Consider the following 14,251-nt stretch of genomic DNA (forward strand, 5'->3'; position numbering starts at 1 on the left):
AAAAATAATTCTGCACAAGTACAAGATTAGGCTGACCATCTTGCCTTGTGCCACAAAATAAGAAAGTAAGGGACACTTCAAAAGGATATAGCAGTATTTAATTAGTACATAATTCTTAATAAGGTTGCTAATAAATGTTTGGAAATGACAGAGGTGATGGTAGCACATTATCCTGAGTATAACAGCACTGAATTGTGTGTGTGAATATGGTTGAAAGGGGAAGTGTAGGGTCATGTATGTCACTAAAAGGAAAGCTAGAGGGGCGGGCCACGGTGGCTCAGCAGGCAAGAATGCTTGCCTGCCATGCCAGAGGACCCGGGTTCAATTCCTGGTGCCTGCCCATGTTAAAAAAAAAGTAAAAAAAAAAACAAAAAAGGAAAGCTAGAGGATGAGACATTGGATTGTATAAAATAGTAAACCCTGTTGGAATGACAGTAGTTAACAGTACAAATATAAGAATGTTCTTCCATGAACTAGAACAAATTAACTATTACAAGGTGTTAACAATAGAATGGTATATTGGAAAAAAATACATGTAATGCAAACTATGGACTATAGTTAACCGTAATATTGTAACATTCTTTCATCAGTTCTAACAAACGTACCAGACCAATGCTAAGTGGGGGTAGGGGTCGGGGTGCATAAGAGGTATGGGGTTTTTCTTTTTGGAGAAAAATGACTGTGGTGATGAAAGCACAACTTTGAGATAATACTGAGAGCCAGTGATTGTACAAGTTTGGTGGACTGTATGATATGTGACTAAAACATAGCATCAAAACAATGAGGCCCTTGAAGTTCCAACACAAATGCTACTCCTTTGCGTAGCTTTCTCTTTCTCAAGCTGATAAAGCTACCTTTCTCTTATCCCCGACCCTGTATTTTATGATACTAAATCCCCTTTTAAAAACAGTTTTATGTGGAATTGTAACCCATATCAAACTCTTAAATATGTTCTACAGCTAATTGTGGTGCTGTGTTTTGAAATTTATAGCTTTTTTTGAGAATATGTTATTTTTCATAAAAAAGAAGGAAAAAAAGTCAATTTTGATGATAAAAAAATACTTAAGCCCTCTAGCCTCTTACATCCTGGAGCAGCTAGAAGGAAAAATATGAGAGAATCATATGGTAGCCCATGAAAAACTCTGGGATCTGTCCTCTAATTGCTTGTTGAAGAGTGCTTTGAAAACTATATTGCCTTTTCATTTCTTTGCTTTGTATATATGTTATACTATACAATAAAAAGTTTAAAATCCCCCCAAATAATAATAAATTTTAAAAATAGGTTTATGTCATTCATCCTTACATTGAACATCACAGTTTATCATAGATCCTAATAGCTCCCAACTTGGATGCATCTCAGGTGACTTTATGTCCTGTTCTTTGCAAAACTGTCAAAACAGAAGCATGAGGGTGGGCCACAGTGGCTTAGTAAGCAGAGCTCTTGCCTGCTATGCCAGAGACCTGGGTTCAATTCCTGGTGCCTGCCCATGTAAAACAAAAAACAGAAGCATGTTTTTAGAGAGTGGCAAAAGGAGAAAGGTGGCATTGGATCCTGCTTACCTTCTGGAGTTCCTGAACTCATTTTAATAATATTCTCTGTACAGCCCTTAAGTTGTGTCTGTGTGTGTATCAACATTTTAACTGTTTCCACCCAGTGGGTATCAACATGATTAATCTACCACAATACAAAAATTAAAATAATTTCATTTGTTTAATATCTTCAAGCATTTTATACATTGTGCAATATCTTCAAGCATTTTATACATTTTACCCTACTGTACTCTAGTAAAACAGTGCCAATTTACATTACATCCATCAGTGTGCTAATCAGAAACCACAAACTTCAATATCTTATGCTTGCCTTAGTTTAAACATTACAGATGCATTCAATATGAAGCTTTATGAAATCCAAAATGCTGGGCTATATATCTTTTTCAATAAAAATAATGGGAACAGATTAAAGGAGAAGTATAATCTCATGTCTACAAAGGCTCTACAAATAAAATAGGGAGAACAAATGTCTTTTTTTTTCTATTATAATAGCCACCTTTATTTGTAAAAATTCAGATATAAAATGTATTCTTTCAGTCTCTCTAAGTGTCTTTTTTTGTATGTGTTATCTCCAAATACCTTTTAAGAAAAGAAAAACTAAGTATATTTTGAAGTTTAGAAGAATGTCAAGAGCAAATCAGGTTCTGTCACTTACTACCTGCTTGACCTTGTGTAGCCCTGAGTTTTCTCATCTGTAAAATGGATATGATAGCAGTTACCTCAGAGATGTGTCAGAAGGATTAAATAGCACAATGACTACAAAACACAGAGTCTAACAAAAAATAAAATCCGGTAGCTATTATCATTAATTGCCCCAAGTGACTTTGCTGTGTGTATAAAAGTTGAGATTTGAACTCAAGTTTGCCTGAATTTCAAACCCATAACAAATCCTTTTGAGTTACCCATTGCTACAGGACTTAGAAATTCAGTTGTTTCCAGAGATCTCTTGCTCTTCAGAGCAGATTTTCTTGTGACACGGTTTTTTCACTGTGCAGTGAGCTCCCCATTTCCTCACAGCAAACCCCATTAGGACAAAAGAGCAGGATCCCTTCCCCATGTGTGATAAATTCGATTAATATTCTTCAGCTTACTTTGCAATGTACTTACAGAAGGTAGATGACATTAAGCCTCCCAAACAGTTTCTCGGTAAATTTTCTCATGAGGCTTTTGATACAATAAATATCCCGTGATTCTGTTCTTCGGCAATGAACCACTTCTGACTTTCCTCTTGGAGAAGTGAGTACCAACATTTTTTATCCTGTTCCAATAGGAGAGAAAACAGCCCACTATTAATCAGAAATGAAAAGCCAGTTTAGTTACAGCGACACAGAATCGGACATTAATTCAATTTCTATCTGATCAGAGCGAATGTGGTATTTGGAGATCTGGTGCAACATATTTTCCCCTGGGAGTTCTGACGACTGTCACTGCAAACCAGCTGACATGCTTCTCTACAGGAGAATGAAGTTTCTGAGAATCGGTCTGTCTAGAAATTTCTGCAATTGTACTTTTTGTTCCCAACACAGCTGCTTTAAACTATTCTAACAATAGGGTTGAAAAACATTGACAAGAATTATTTATGTGTTCAGTGTCCTCCTAAATTTAATCAGCCATAATTGCAGGTGATCAAGAGTTAGACAGGAAATATTTACAGATGCTGCTCATGTTTCAAGTAGAGTTCCCCGGATTGGAGTTCTAAAGCACAGCAGCCCTGAGAGAGATTTTGAGACAAAAAAGTTATGGAGACAATTAAGTAGGAAGCGCTGCACATAATCATCTTCTGAAGGAGTCACAGAGCCCATTAAAGGTTTCAAGAAGCTCCATAATAAAGAAAACGTCTTTCTTTGTATATTCCAGCCTTTCCCACATCCTTTTTGAGCAGAATCTCTGATGACAGCAGCAGTGGTAGTAACAACAGAGTCTAATGTTCCAGAAAGACACTTTGGGAAATGCTGCTGACAGGAACAGCATCCTATAAAATGATTTCAATTTCTATCTCTTATTTCTCTCTCACATTCTTTCTTTCTTTCTTTTTTTTTTCCACATGGGCAGGCACCGGGGATGGAACCCGGGTCCTCTGGCATGGCAGGCAAGAAAGCCACCGTGGCCCGCCCTCATACTCTTTCTTTCTTTCATTCCTTTCCTTCTTCCTTCCTAGGTCAGAAATATGAGAGGATCATATGGTAGCCCATGACAAACTCTGGGATCTGTCCTATAACTACTTGCTGAAGAGTGCTTTGAAAACTGTTGCTTTATTATTTCTTTGCTTTATATATATGCTATACAATACAATAAAAAAAAGCTTAAAAAAAGGAAAATTAATTTTTAATAATTGTATTGACTTTACGTACAATATGGAACATTTCCAGTCCCTGGAAGCCTGCCTCCTGCCCCTCCCAGACAATCTCTCCCCTCTAAAGGTAACCTGTCTCACACAGATCTATCACAAAGTTCTCTATCATAGAGATAAAAATTTGCCCTATTTTTTAATTTCACATAATGGAATTATATAGTATGTATGATTTTCTTTCAAAACACTTTATATTATTTGGATTTTGTTGTTATTTAGATATATTCTTGCATAATTTTCATTTTGCCAAAGTGTCAAAGCTGTCAGTGCTGCAGAGGTCTGAGGGAGCACTGGACCAAGCTCCTCCTCTGTGGGATGAGGAAACCGAGGACCATGAGGCAGAGGGACTTGCCTCAGGACACAAATGCCTGGTCAGAAAAAGAACCATGGATTTCCCCCTTCCAGTCCAGTCCCAGCTACTCCTCTCTTCTTAAATGAACTGCAGCCTGGTTCTGTAGAGAAATGGTGTCCTGCAGATGAGCTGCTCTGTACTAGAACCCCTCAGACATCAAGGATGAAAGGTGCAGAGTGGTGCAGAGGGTGTCTCTGGAGGACGGCAGGCTGGCAGTCAGCCAGGAATCCCCACCCGGTGGTCTACATCTTGGTGAATTCACATGACCCTCCACTTTGCAAGCTGACAAAGGGGTCTCTTCAGCATGCTTAAAGCAAACCCAGCTTTTAGAGTAGACCTACACTGTTTAAGCTCACAGAAACCAACAGGAGGAGTCCATATACCAATGGATCACATTGCAATGGGAAAGCTAATGGTGGAGCAGTCCAGGAGTCTATGTAGGCCAGGAAATAAACAAACTCATCAAGTGGAGTAAGGACAAGTCTGACTTTCTCCTTTTATAACAACTTGGTAGCAGGGAAGCACTTCTCCCCACTGGCATGCTACGAGACTATGGTTAGGCAACCTTGGTGTCAGGAGGTAACTGTGGTGAACTGGGCAGGTCAAGTATCCTCAGCTCTAGTGGTTGCCTTGTGGAAAGGTGGACTCAAATGGAAGCTCTTAACATTTTTCAAAGGAACAAAATCTTAGTATTTATGTGATATCTCCAAAATTTGAAACAAAGCTTCAAAACATTTTTAACACTCTGCAGACATAAACATTTCTTTAAGCTGGGTTTTGCCTGTACCTCTACTGTGGTAAAATCACAGGTGCACTCTCTTTGCAACCAAATCACACAGAAAGTCCAACTACCAGAAGGTGACTTTGGTAGGTTGAATTATGAACCCAAACAAAATACATTGTTTGTAAACTTAATCCATGTCTCTGTGGGTGCAAACGCATTGTAAAGAGGACCTTCTGAAGATGCTATTTTTAGTTAAATTGGGGCCAGCTGACTCAGCATGGATCTTAATCTGGATTATAAAGAGAACCCAGAAGCCACAGGAGCCAGAAAGGGGAGAGACTGCCATGAAATGGAAGGCAGAGATGTAAGCCAGGGAAACCCCAAGGATTGTGGCAAGCCAGCACCAGAGTGCTAATCTTCAAAGAGAAAGGATGATCTTGACAAGGCCTTGATTTTTGACTTCTTCTAGTCTCAAACCTATAAGCCAATAAATGCTTGTTGTTTAAGCCAAACCAGTTTGTGGTATTTGTGCGAGCAGCTCTGGCAACTAAGTCAATGACTTCCAGGGATATGTCAAGGGGCCATGGGTCAAGAGTGCAGATTCTGGAGTCAGAGCATGCAGGTGTGAAACCCAGCCAGCTCACTCAATTGGACAAGCTGCTTAAACATCTCTGTCAGGTACTGAGTCAGTATTTAAAGTTTTGGAGATATTAAACTGATACCAAGATTTTCTTCCTTTGAAAAATGTTAAGAGTTGCCATTCTGACTCCATCTTTCCACAAGGCAACAGTTTCCTCATCTGTAAATTAGAGATAGTGTACATATCTCAAACAGTTGTTATAAAAAAGTCAGCATGTGGAAAACATGGAGAACAGCATCTGACACATATTTAAGTACTCAGTACACGTTTTCCATCATTATTAATATTACTACTAATCATTAATATTAATATTGTTGTCATTGAGCATAGACTTTCTCAGGATAGAAAATAGTGGACATCAAGAAGTCACTGGAATAGGAGGAGGGGCCAAGATGGTGACTTAGCAATGTGCGCATTTTAGTTTGTCCTCCAGAACAACTACTAAATAACCAGAAACAGTACAGAACAGCTCCTGGGGCCACATCAGTGACTGGACACGCAGCATACCCCAGTCTGGACCACCTGGACTGGTTGCAAGCCTCCCCAAAACTGTGAATTTCCCAAGCTGCGGCGGCCGGCGGCTGGCACCCCTTCCCCACAGGCGGCTTCCCAGAGGGAAAGGAAAGAGACTCTAAACCTGGTCAAGGCAGAGGTTGCTTATTGGGCTCACGGAAAAAGAGAAAAGAGGAGGAAACAGAGGTTTTAGTGGCTGTGTTTCTACAGAGACTTGGCGGGCTGCTTTCAGGGCTGTCTCCCCCCTGTGCCTTCCCCAGGGGAGGGGTGAAGCCCAACTCAGGTGGAATCTCTCTCTCAAGGAATTCAGACCCCAGGGCTTGGCAATTTGAAGCCATTAAAACCAGCCTACAACCTCTCCTCCATCTCCACTATGCCCCCAGCAGGAAGAGTCTTCCAAAGTTAAAAGTGCTGCAACATCTTTTGCTGGTGCAACCCACAGGCAGACGCGCCACATACTGGGCAGGATAAGAAAAACAGAGCCCAGAGACTTCACAGGAAAGTCTTTTAACCTGCTGGGTCTCACCCTCAGGGAAAACTGACGCAGGTGACTCCTTCCCCCTGATAGGAGGCCAGTTTAGTCCGGGGAAAACCCGGCTGGAGTCTATAATACCTATGCAGACCCTCCTAAGGGTGGGGAGGGAAAAGGCACCATACAAGCAGGGCAAGAAACAAGAAAACAAGAACTGAAAAATTATCCTCTGTTAAACAAAATCTAAGCTAGAGGTCCAGAAAAAGCTGAACTGAAGGTCAAAGAACAGATAGACAACAAATTCATCTAGCAAGAAAACCTTAGGTAAGAGAAGTGAAAGCAATCTCCAGAATAAACTAATTAAGGTAATTAAATGTCTAGATGCCAGCAAAAAATAACAAATCACACCAGGAAAACTGAAGATATGGCTCAGTCAAAGGAACAAACCAATAGTTCAAATGAGATATAAGAGCTGAAACAACTAATTCAAAATGTACGAACAGATATGGAAAACCTCATCAAAAACCAAATCGATGAATTGAGGGAGGATATGAAGGCAAGGAATGAACAAAAAGAAGAAATGGAAAGTCTGAAAAAACAAATCATGGAACTTATGGGGATGAAAATCACAGTAGAAGAGATGAAAAAAACAATGGAAACCTACAATGGTAGATTTCAAGAGACAGAGGTTAGGATTACTGAACTGGAGGACGGAACATCTGAAATCCGACAAGATACAGAAACCATAGGGAAAAAAATGGAAAAATATGAGCAGGGACTCAGGGAACTGAATGATAATATGAAGTGCACAAATATATGTGTTGTGGGTGTCCCGGAAGGAGAAGAGAAGGGAAAAGGAGGAGAAAAACTAATGGAAGAAATTATCACTGAAAATTTCCCAACTCTTATGAAAGACTTAAAATTACAGATCCAAGAAGTGCAGCGTACCCCAAAGAGAATAGATCCAAATAGACGTTCTCCAAGACACTTACTAGTCAGAATGTCAGAGGTCAAAGAGAAAGAGAGGATCTTGAAAGCAGCAAGAGAAAAGCAATCCATCACATACAAGGGAAGCCCAATAAGACTATGTGCAGCTCTCTCAGCAGAAACCATGGAGGCAAGAAGACAGTGGGATGATATATTTAAATTACTTAAAGAGAAAAACTGCCAACCAAGAATTCAATATCCAGCAAAACTGTCCTTCAAAAATGAGGGAGAAATTAAAACATTTTAAGACAAAAAATCACTGAGAGATTTTGTGACCAAGAGACCAGCTCTTCAAGAAATACTAAAGGGAGCACTACAGACAGATACGAAAAGACAGAAGAGAGAGGTGTGGAGAAGAGTGTAGAAAGAAGGAAAATTAGATATGACATATAAAAGACAAAAGGCAAAATGGTAGAGGAAAGCACTAACCAAACAGTAATACACTAAATGTTAATGGATTGAACTCCCCAATCAAAAGACATAGACTGGCAGAATGAATTAAAAAAACAGGATCCTTCTATATGCTGTCTACAGGAAACACACCTTAGACCCAAAGATAAACATAGGTTGAAAGTAAAGGTTGGGAAAAGATATTTCATGCAAATAACAACCAGAAAAGAGCAGGAATAGCTATACTAATATCCAACAAATTAGACTTCAAATGTAAATAGTTAAAAGAGACAAAGAAGGATACTATCTACTAATAAAAAGAATAATTAAACAAGAAGACATAACAATCATAAATATTTATGCACCGAACCAGAATGCCCCAAAATACATGAGGCAAACACTGCAAACACTGAAAAGGGAAATAGACACATCTACCATAATAGTTGGAGACTTCAATTCCCCACTCTTATCAATGGACAGATATCTAGACAGAGAATCAATAAAGAAACTGAGAATTTGAACATTACAATAAATGAGCAAGACTTAACAGACATTTATAGGACATTACACCCCACAACAGCAGGATACACCTTTTTCTCAAGTGCTCATGGATCATTCTCAAAGATAGACCATATGCTGGGTCACAAAGCAAGTCTTAACAAATCTAAAAAGATTGAAATCATACACAACACTTTCTCGGATCATAAAGGAATGAAGTTGGAAATCAATAATAGGCAGAGTGCCAGAAAATTCACAAATACGTGGAGGCTCAACAACACACTCTTAAACAACGAGTGGGTCAAGGAAGAAATTACAAGAGAAATTAGTAAATATCTCGAGGCGAATGAAAATGAAAACACAACATATCAAAACTTATGGGATGCAGCAAAGGCAGTGCTAAGAGGGAAATTTATTGCCCTAAATGCCTATATCAGAAAAGAAGAAGGGGCAAAAATTTGGGAATTAACTGTCCACTTGGAAGAACTGGAGAAAGAACAGCAAACTAACCCCAAAGCAAGCAAAAGGAAAGAAATAACAAAGATTAGAGCAGAAATAAATGAAATTGAGAACATGAAAACAATAGAGAAAATCAGTAAGACCAGAAGTTGGTTTTATGAGAAAATCAACAAGATTGATGGGCCCTTAGCAAGATTGACAAAAAGAAGAAGAGAGAGGATGCAAATAAATAAGATCAGAAACGGAAGAGGAGACATAACCACTGACCCCACAGAAATAAAGGAGGTAATAACAGGATACTATGAACAACTTTATGCCAATAAATACAACAATGTAGATGAAATGGACAACTTCCTAGAAAGGCATGAACAACCAACTTTGACTCAAGAAGAAACAGATGACCTCAACAAACCAATCACAAGTAAAGAAATTGAATCAGTCATTCAAAAGCTTCCCAAAAAGAAAAGTCCAGGACCAGATGGCTTCACATGTGAACTCTACCAAACATTCCAGAAAGAATTTGTACCAACTCTGCTCAAACTCTTCAAAAAAATTGAAGTGGAGGGAAAGCTACCTAATTCATTCTATGAAGCCAACATCACCCTCATACCAAAACCAGGTAAAGATATTACAAAAAAAGAAAACTACAGACCACTCTCTCTAATGAATATAGATGCAAAAATCCTCAACAAAATTCTAGCAAATCGAATCCACCAACACATTAAAAGAATTATACATCATGACCAAGTAGGATTCATCCCAGGTATGCAAGGATGGTTCATAAGAAAATCAATTAATGTAATACACCATATCAACAAATCAAAGCAGAAAAATCACATGATCATCTCAACTGATGCAGAGAAGGCATTTGACAAGATTCAACATCCTTTCCTGTTGAAAACACTTCAAAAGATAGGAATACAAGGGAACTTCCTTAAAATGATAGAGGGAATATATGAAAAACCCACAGCTAATATTATCCTCAATGGGGAAAAATTGAAAACTTTCCCCCTAAGATCAGGAACAAGACAAGGATGTCCATTATCACCACTATTATTCAACATCGTGTTGGAGCTTCTAGCCAGAGCAATTAGACAAGAAAAAGAAATACAAGGCATCAAAATTGGAAAGGAAGAAGCAAAACTATCACTGTTTGCAGACGTTATGATACTATATGTTGAAAACCTGGAAATATCCACAGCAAAACTACTAAAGCTAATAAATGAGTACAATAAAGTGGCAGGTTACAAGATCAACATTCAAAAATCTGTAGTGTTTCTATACACTAGTAATGAACAAGCTGAGAGGGAAATTAAGAAACGAATTCCATTTACAATTGCAACTAAAAGAATAAAATACTTAGGAATAAATTTAACTAAAGAGACAAAAGACCTATACAAAGAAAACTACAAGAAACTGTTAAAAGAAATCACAGAGGACCTAAACAGATGGAACGGCATACCGTGTTCGTGGACTGGAAGACTAAATATAGTTAAGATGTCAATTCTACCTAAATTGATTTACAGATTCAATGCAATACCAATCAAAATCCCAACAACTTACTTTTCAGAAATAGAAAAACCAATAAGCAAATTTCTCTGGAAGGGCAGGGCGCCCCGAATTGCTAAAAGTATCTTGAGGAAAAAAAACGAAGCTGGAGTTCTCACGCTGCCTGACTTTAAGGCATATTATGAAGCCACAAGGTCAAAACAGCATGGTACTGGCATAAAGATAGATATATTGACGAATGAAATTGAATAGAGTGTTCAGATATAGACCCTCTCATCTATGGACATTTAATCTTTGATAAGGCAGTCAAGCCAACTCACCTGGGACAGAACAGTTTCTTCAATAAATGGTGCCTAGAAAACTGGATATACATATGCAAAAGAATGAAAGAAGACCCATATCTCACACCCTATACATAAGTTAACTCAAAATGGATCAAAGATCTAAACATCAGGTCTAAGACCATAAAACAGTTAGAGGAAAATGTAGGGAAATATCTTATAAATCTTTTAATTGGAGGCGGTTTCATAGACCTTACACCCAAAACAAGAGCACTGAAGAAAGAAAGAAAGGAATGGGAACTCTTCAAAATTAAACAGTTTTGTGCATCAAAGAACTTAATCAAGAAAGTAAAAAGACAGCCTAGGTGGGCCACGGTGGCTCAGCAGGCAAGAATGCTCACCTGCCATGCCAGAGGACCCGGGTTCGATTCCCAGTGCCTGTCCATGTAAAAATAAAAAAAATAAAAAAAGACAGCCTACACAATGGGAGACAATATTTGGAAACGACATATCAGATAAAGGTCTAGTATCCAGAATTTATAAAGAGATTGTTCAACTCAACAACAAAAAGACAGCCAACCCAATTACAAAATGGGAAAAAGACTTGAACAGACACTTCTCAGAAGAGGAAATACAAATGGCCAAAAGGCACATGAAGAGATGCTCAATGTCCCTGGCCATTAGAGAAATGCAAATCAAAACCACAAAGAGATATTATCTCACACTCACCAGAATGGCCATTATCAACAAAACAGAAAATGACAAGTGCTGGATAGGATGTGGAGAAAGAGGCACACTTATCCACTGTTGGTGGGAATGTCAAATGGTGCAACCACTGTGGAAGGCAGCTTGGCGGTTCCTCAAAAAGCTGAATATAGAATTGCCATATGACCCAGCAATATCATTGCTAGGTATCTACTCAGAGGACATAAGGGCAAAGACACAAACAGACATTTGCACACCAATGTTTTATAGCAGTATTATTACAATTGCAAGGAGATGGAAACAGCCAAAATGTCCATCAACAGATGAGTGGCTAAACAAACTGTGGTATATACATACAATGGAATATTATGCAGCTTTAAGACAGAACAAACTTATGAAGTATGTGACAACATGGATGGACCTTGAGAACATTATGCTGAGTGAGACTAGCCAAAAACTAAAGGACAAATACTGTATGGTTTCATTGATATGAACTGACATTGGTGAATAAACTTGGAATATTTTGTTTGTAACAGAGACCATCAGGAGATAGAAATAGGGTGAGATATTGGGTAATTGGAGCTGAAGGGATACAGACTGTGCAACAGGAGTGGATACAAAAACTCAGAAATGGACAGCACAATACTACCTAACTGTAATATAATTATGTTAAAACACTGAATGAAGCTGCATGTGAGAATGATAGAGGGAGGAGGGCTGGGGACATAAATGAAATTGGAAAGAAAGATAGATGTTAAAGATTGAGATGGTATAATCTAGGAATGCCTAGAGTGTATGATAGTGAAATGTACAAGGTACAATTTTAAAAATGTTTTTGCATGAGGAAGAACAAAGGAATGTCATTATTGCAGGGTGCTGAAAATAGATGGTAATTAATATTTTTAAATGTCACCTTCTCTGTGAGACTAAAGCAAAAAATGTTTATTAGTTACAAAATTTATATTTTGACTAGTGCATTTCCTAATATAACTTATGTAGATAGTTTGATTGAACACCATAAGTACTTGGAATCTCAGGTTGGACATGAGATTTTGCTGGTTTGTCCAGAGTGATGCCCCGATGAATCCCAGAGTGATTCAATCAGTGAGTGGAAAAGTATTTGCAAAGCCCCCATCGGGGAGTGGTGAGAATGCGGAGAAATTCAACTTCCCCAAGTTGAATTCTTGATATTCTCACAAGCAGTGTGGACAACCAAAGATATAGGCAGAGCCCCCAGTCTTGGGGTTTGTTCATATGAAACTGAACCCTGCAAAGGATAGGTCAAGTCTACTTAAAATTTAGGCCTAAGAGTCACCCCCAAGAAAGCCTCTTTTGTTGCTCATATGTGGCCCCTCTCTCCAGCCAACACAATGAGCAGTCTCACCACTCTACCCGTCTCTATGTGGGACATGACTCCCAGGGGTGTGGACCTTCCTGGCAACGTGGGACAGAGATCTCGGAATGAATGGAGGGGATTCATTGGGATTGAGAAAAACCCTAGAATGAGCTGAGACTTAGCATCAAGGGATTGAGAAAACCTTATCGACCAAAAGGGGGAAGAGGGAAATGAGACAAAGTGTCAATGGCTGATAGATTCCAAACAGAGTCAAGAGGTTACCCTGGAGGTTATTCTTATGCATCAAGTAGATATCATCTTGTTATTCAAGATGTAATGGAGAGGCTGGAGGGAACTGCCTGAAAATGTAGAGCTGTGTTCCAGTAGCCATGTTTCTTGAGGATGATTGAATAATGATACAGCTGTCACAATGTGACTGTGTGATTGTGAAAACCTTGTGTCTGATGCTCCTTTTATCTACCTTGTCAACAAAGGAGTAGAACATATGGAATAAAAATAAATAAGGGGAACAAATGCTAAAATAAATTTAGTTTAAATGCTAGTGAACAATGAAAGCAAGGGGTAAGGGGTATGGTAGGTATAATCCTTTTTTTTCTTTCCTGTGTTCATTTTATTTCTTCTTCTATTGTCTTTTTATTTCTTTTTCTGAATTAATGCAAATGTTCTAAGAAATGATGAATATGCAACTAAGTGATGATATTGTGAATTACTGATTATGTATGTTGTTTTATTTTGTTTCTTTATTTTTTTAATTAATAAATAAATTTTAAAAAAATTTAAAAAAAGATTCTGGAAAAAAAAAGAAGTCACTGTATTCCAATAGAATTCTATTTATGGATGCAAAAATTTGAATTTCATATAACTTTCATGTATAATGAAATATTCTTTCGTTTTTTTTCAAAAAAAGTTTTTTTAATGTTAAAAAAAATTTTTAGCTCACAGGCTGTACAAAAACAGGGTATGGGCCAAATCTGGAAAACCATTTCAGTTCTGAGGGGAAAACTGCCTCAACTATTCCAAAACAGAGGGAGTGGACCTCAGAGCTAAGAGACCACAAAGCCAAACTTCTATACCTAAAGATGAAAGTGAAATCATACTGAGAGAGAATACCATTCAAAGAAAGTTGTTGAAAGAACCAGTAAAAGATGAATTCCAGGAAGGAAAAAAAAATTAAAATCAGAAAGGATTGGAATGCAAGATGCAGTTCTGAGGGAAAAAAACAGTAAACATGAAGGTATATCTAAATAGGCATTGATGGCAAAAAGAAAAGTAATAATAATGATAAATTTCTGCTTAAAAGTAAAGTTGCACTAAATCACCAGAGAATAAAACATGTGAGATGCAAGCACAGTAAATAGAAGTAAAGTATTCTAGGGTATTTGTATCTTTGAGAGGAGGCTAGAGATTACTAACTTTAAACTTTGTTAAACATTATTACAAATTAAGGGTACTCACTAAACAAT

At 38.0% G+C, this 14,251-nt stretch overlaps 1 protein-coding gene across 9 annotated transcripts in view; it reads right to left on the minus strand.

Annotated features, from left to right (window-relative positions):
• The window catches only part of CFAP61 (cilia and flagella associated protein 61), a 355,256-nt gene that overhangs the window by 340,047 nt on the left and 958 nt on the right, over positions 1 to 14,251 (minus strand). For all 9 annotated transcript variants that reach the window (XR_013157060.1, XM_077114804.1, XM_077114796.1 and 6 more), the window contains exon 2: positions 2,659 to 2,809. Coding sequence is in view for 8 of the 9 variants with exons in the window: in XM_077114804.1 (XP_076970919.1) it covers positions 2,659 to 2,801 (143 nt within the window). In the remaining variant the exon portion in view is untranslated. The remainder of the gene's footprint in view (positions 1 to 2,658; positions 2,810 to 14,251) is intronic.

The sequence above is a fragment of the Tamandua tetradactyla genome, chromosome 1, assembly GCF_023851605.1.
Source record: "Tamandua tetradactyla isolate mTamTet1 chromosome 1, mTamTet1.pri, whole genome shotgun sequence".
Classification (NCBI taxonomy): domain Eukaryota; kingdom Metazoa; phylum Chordata; class Mammalia; order Pilosa; family Myrmecophagidae; genus Tamandua; species Tamandua tetradactyla.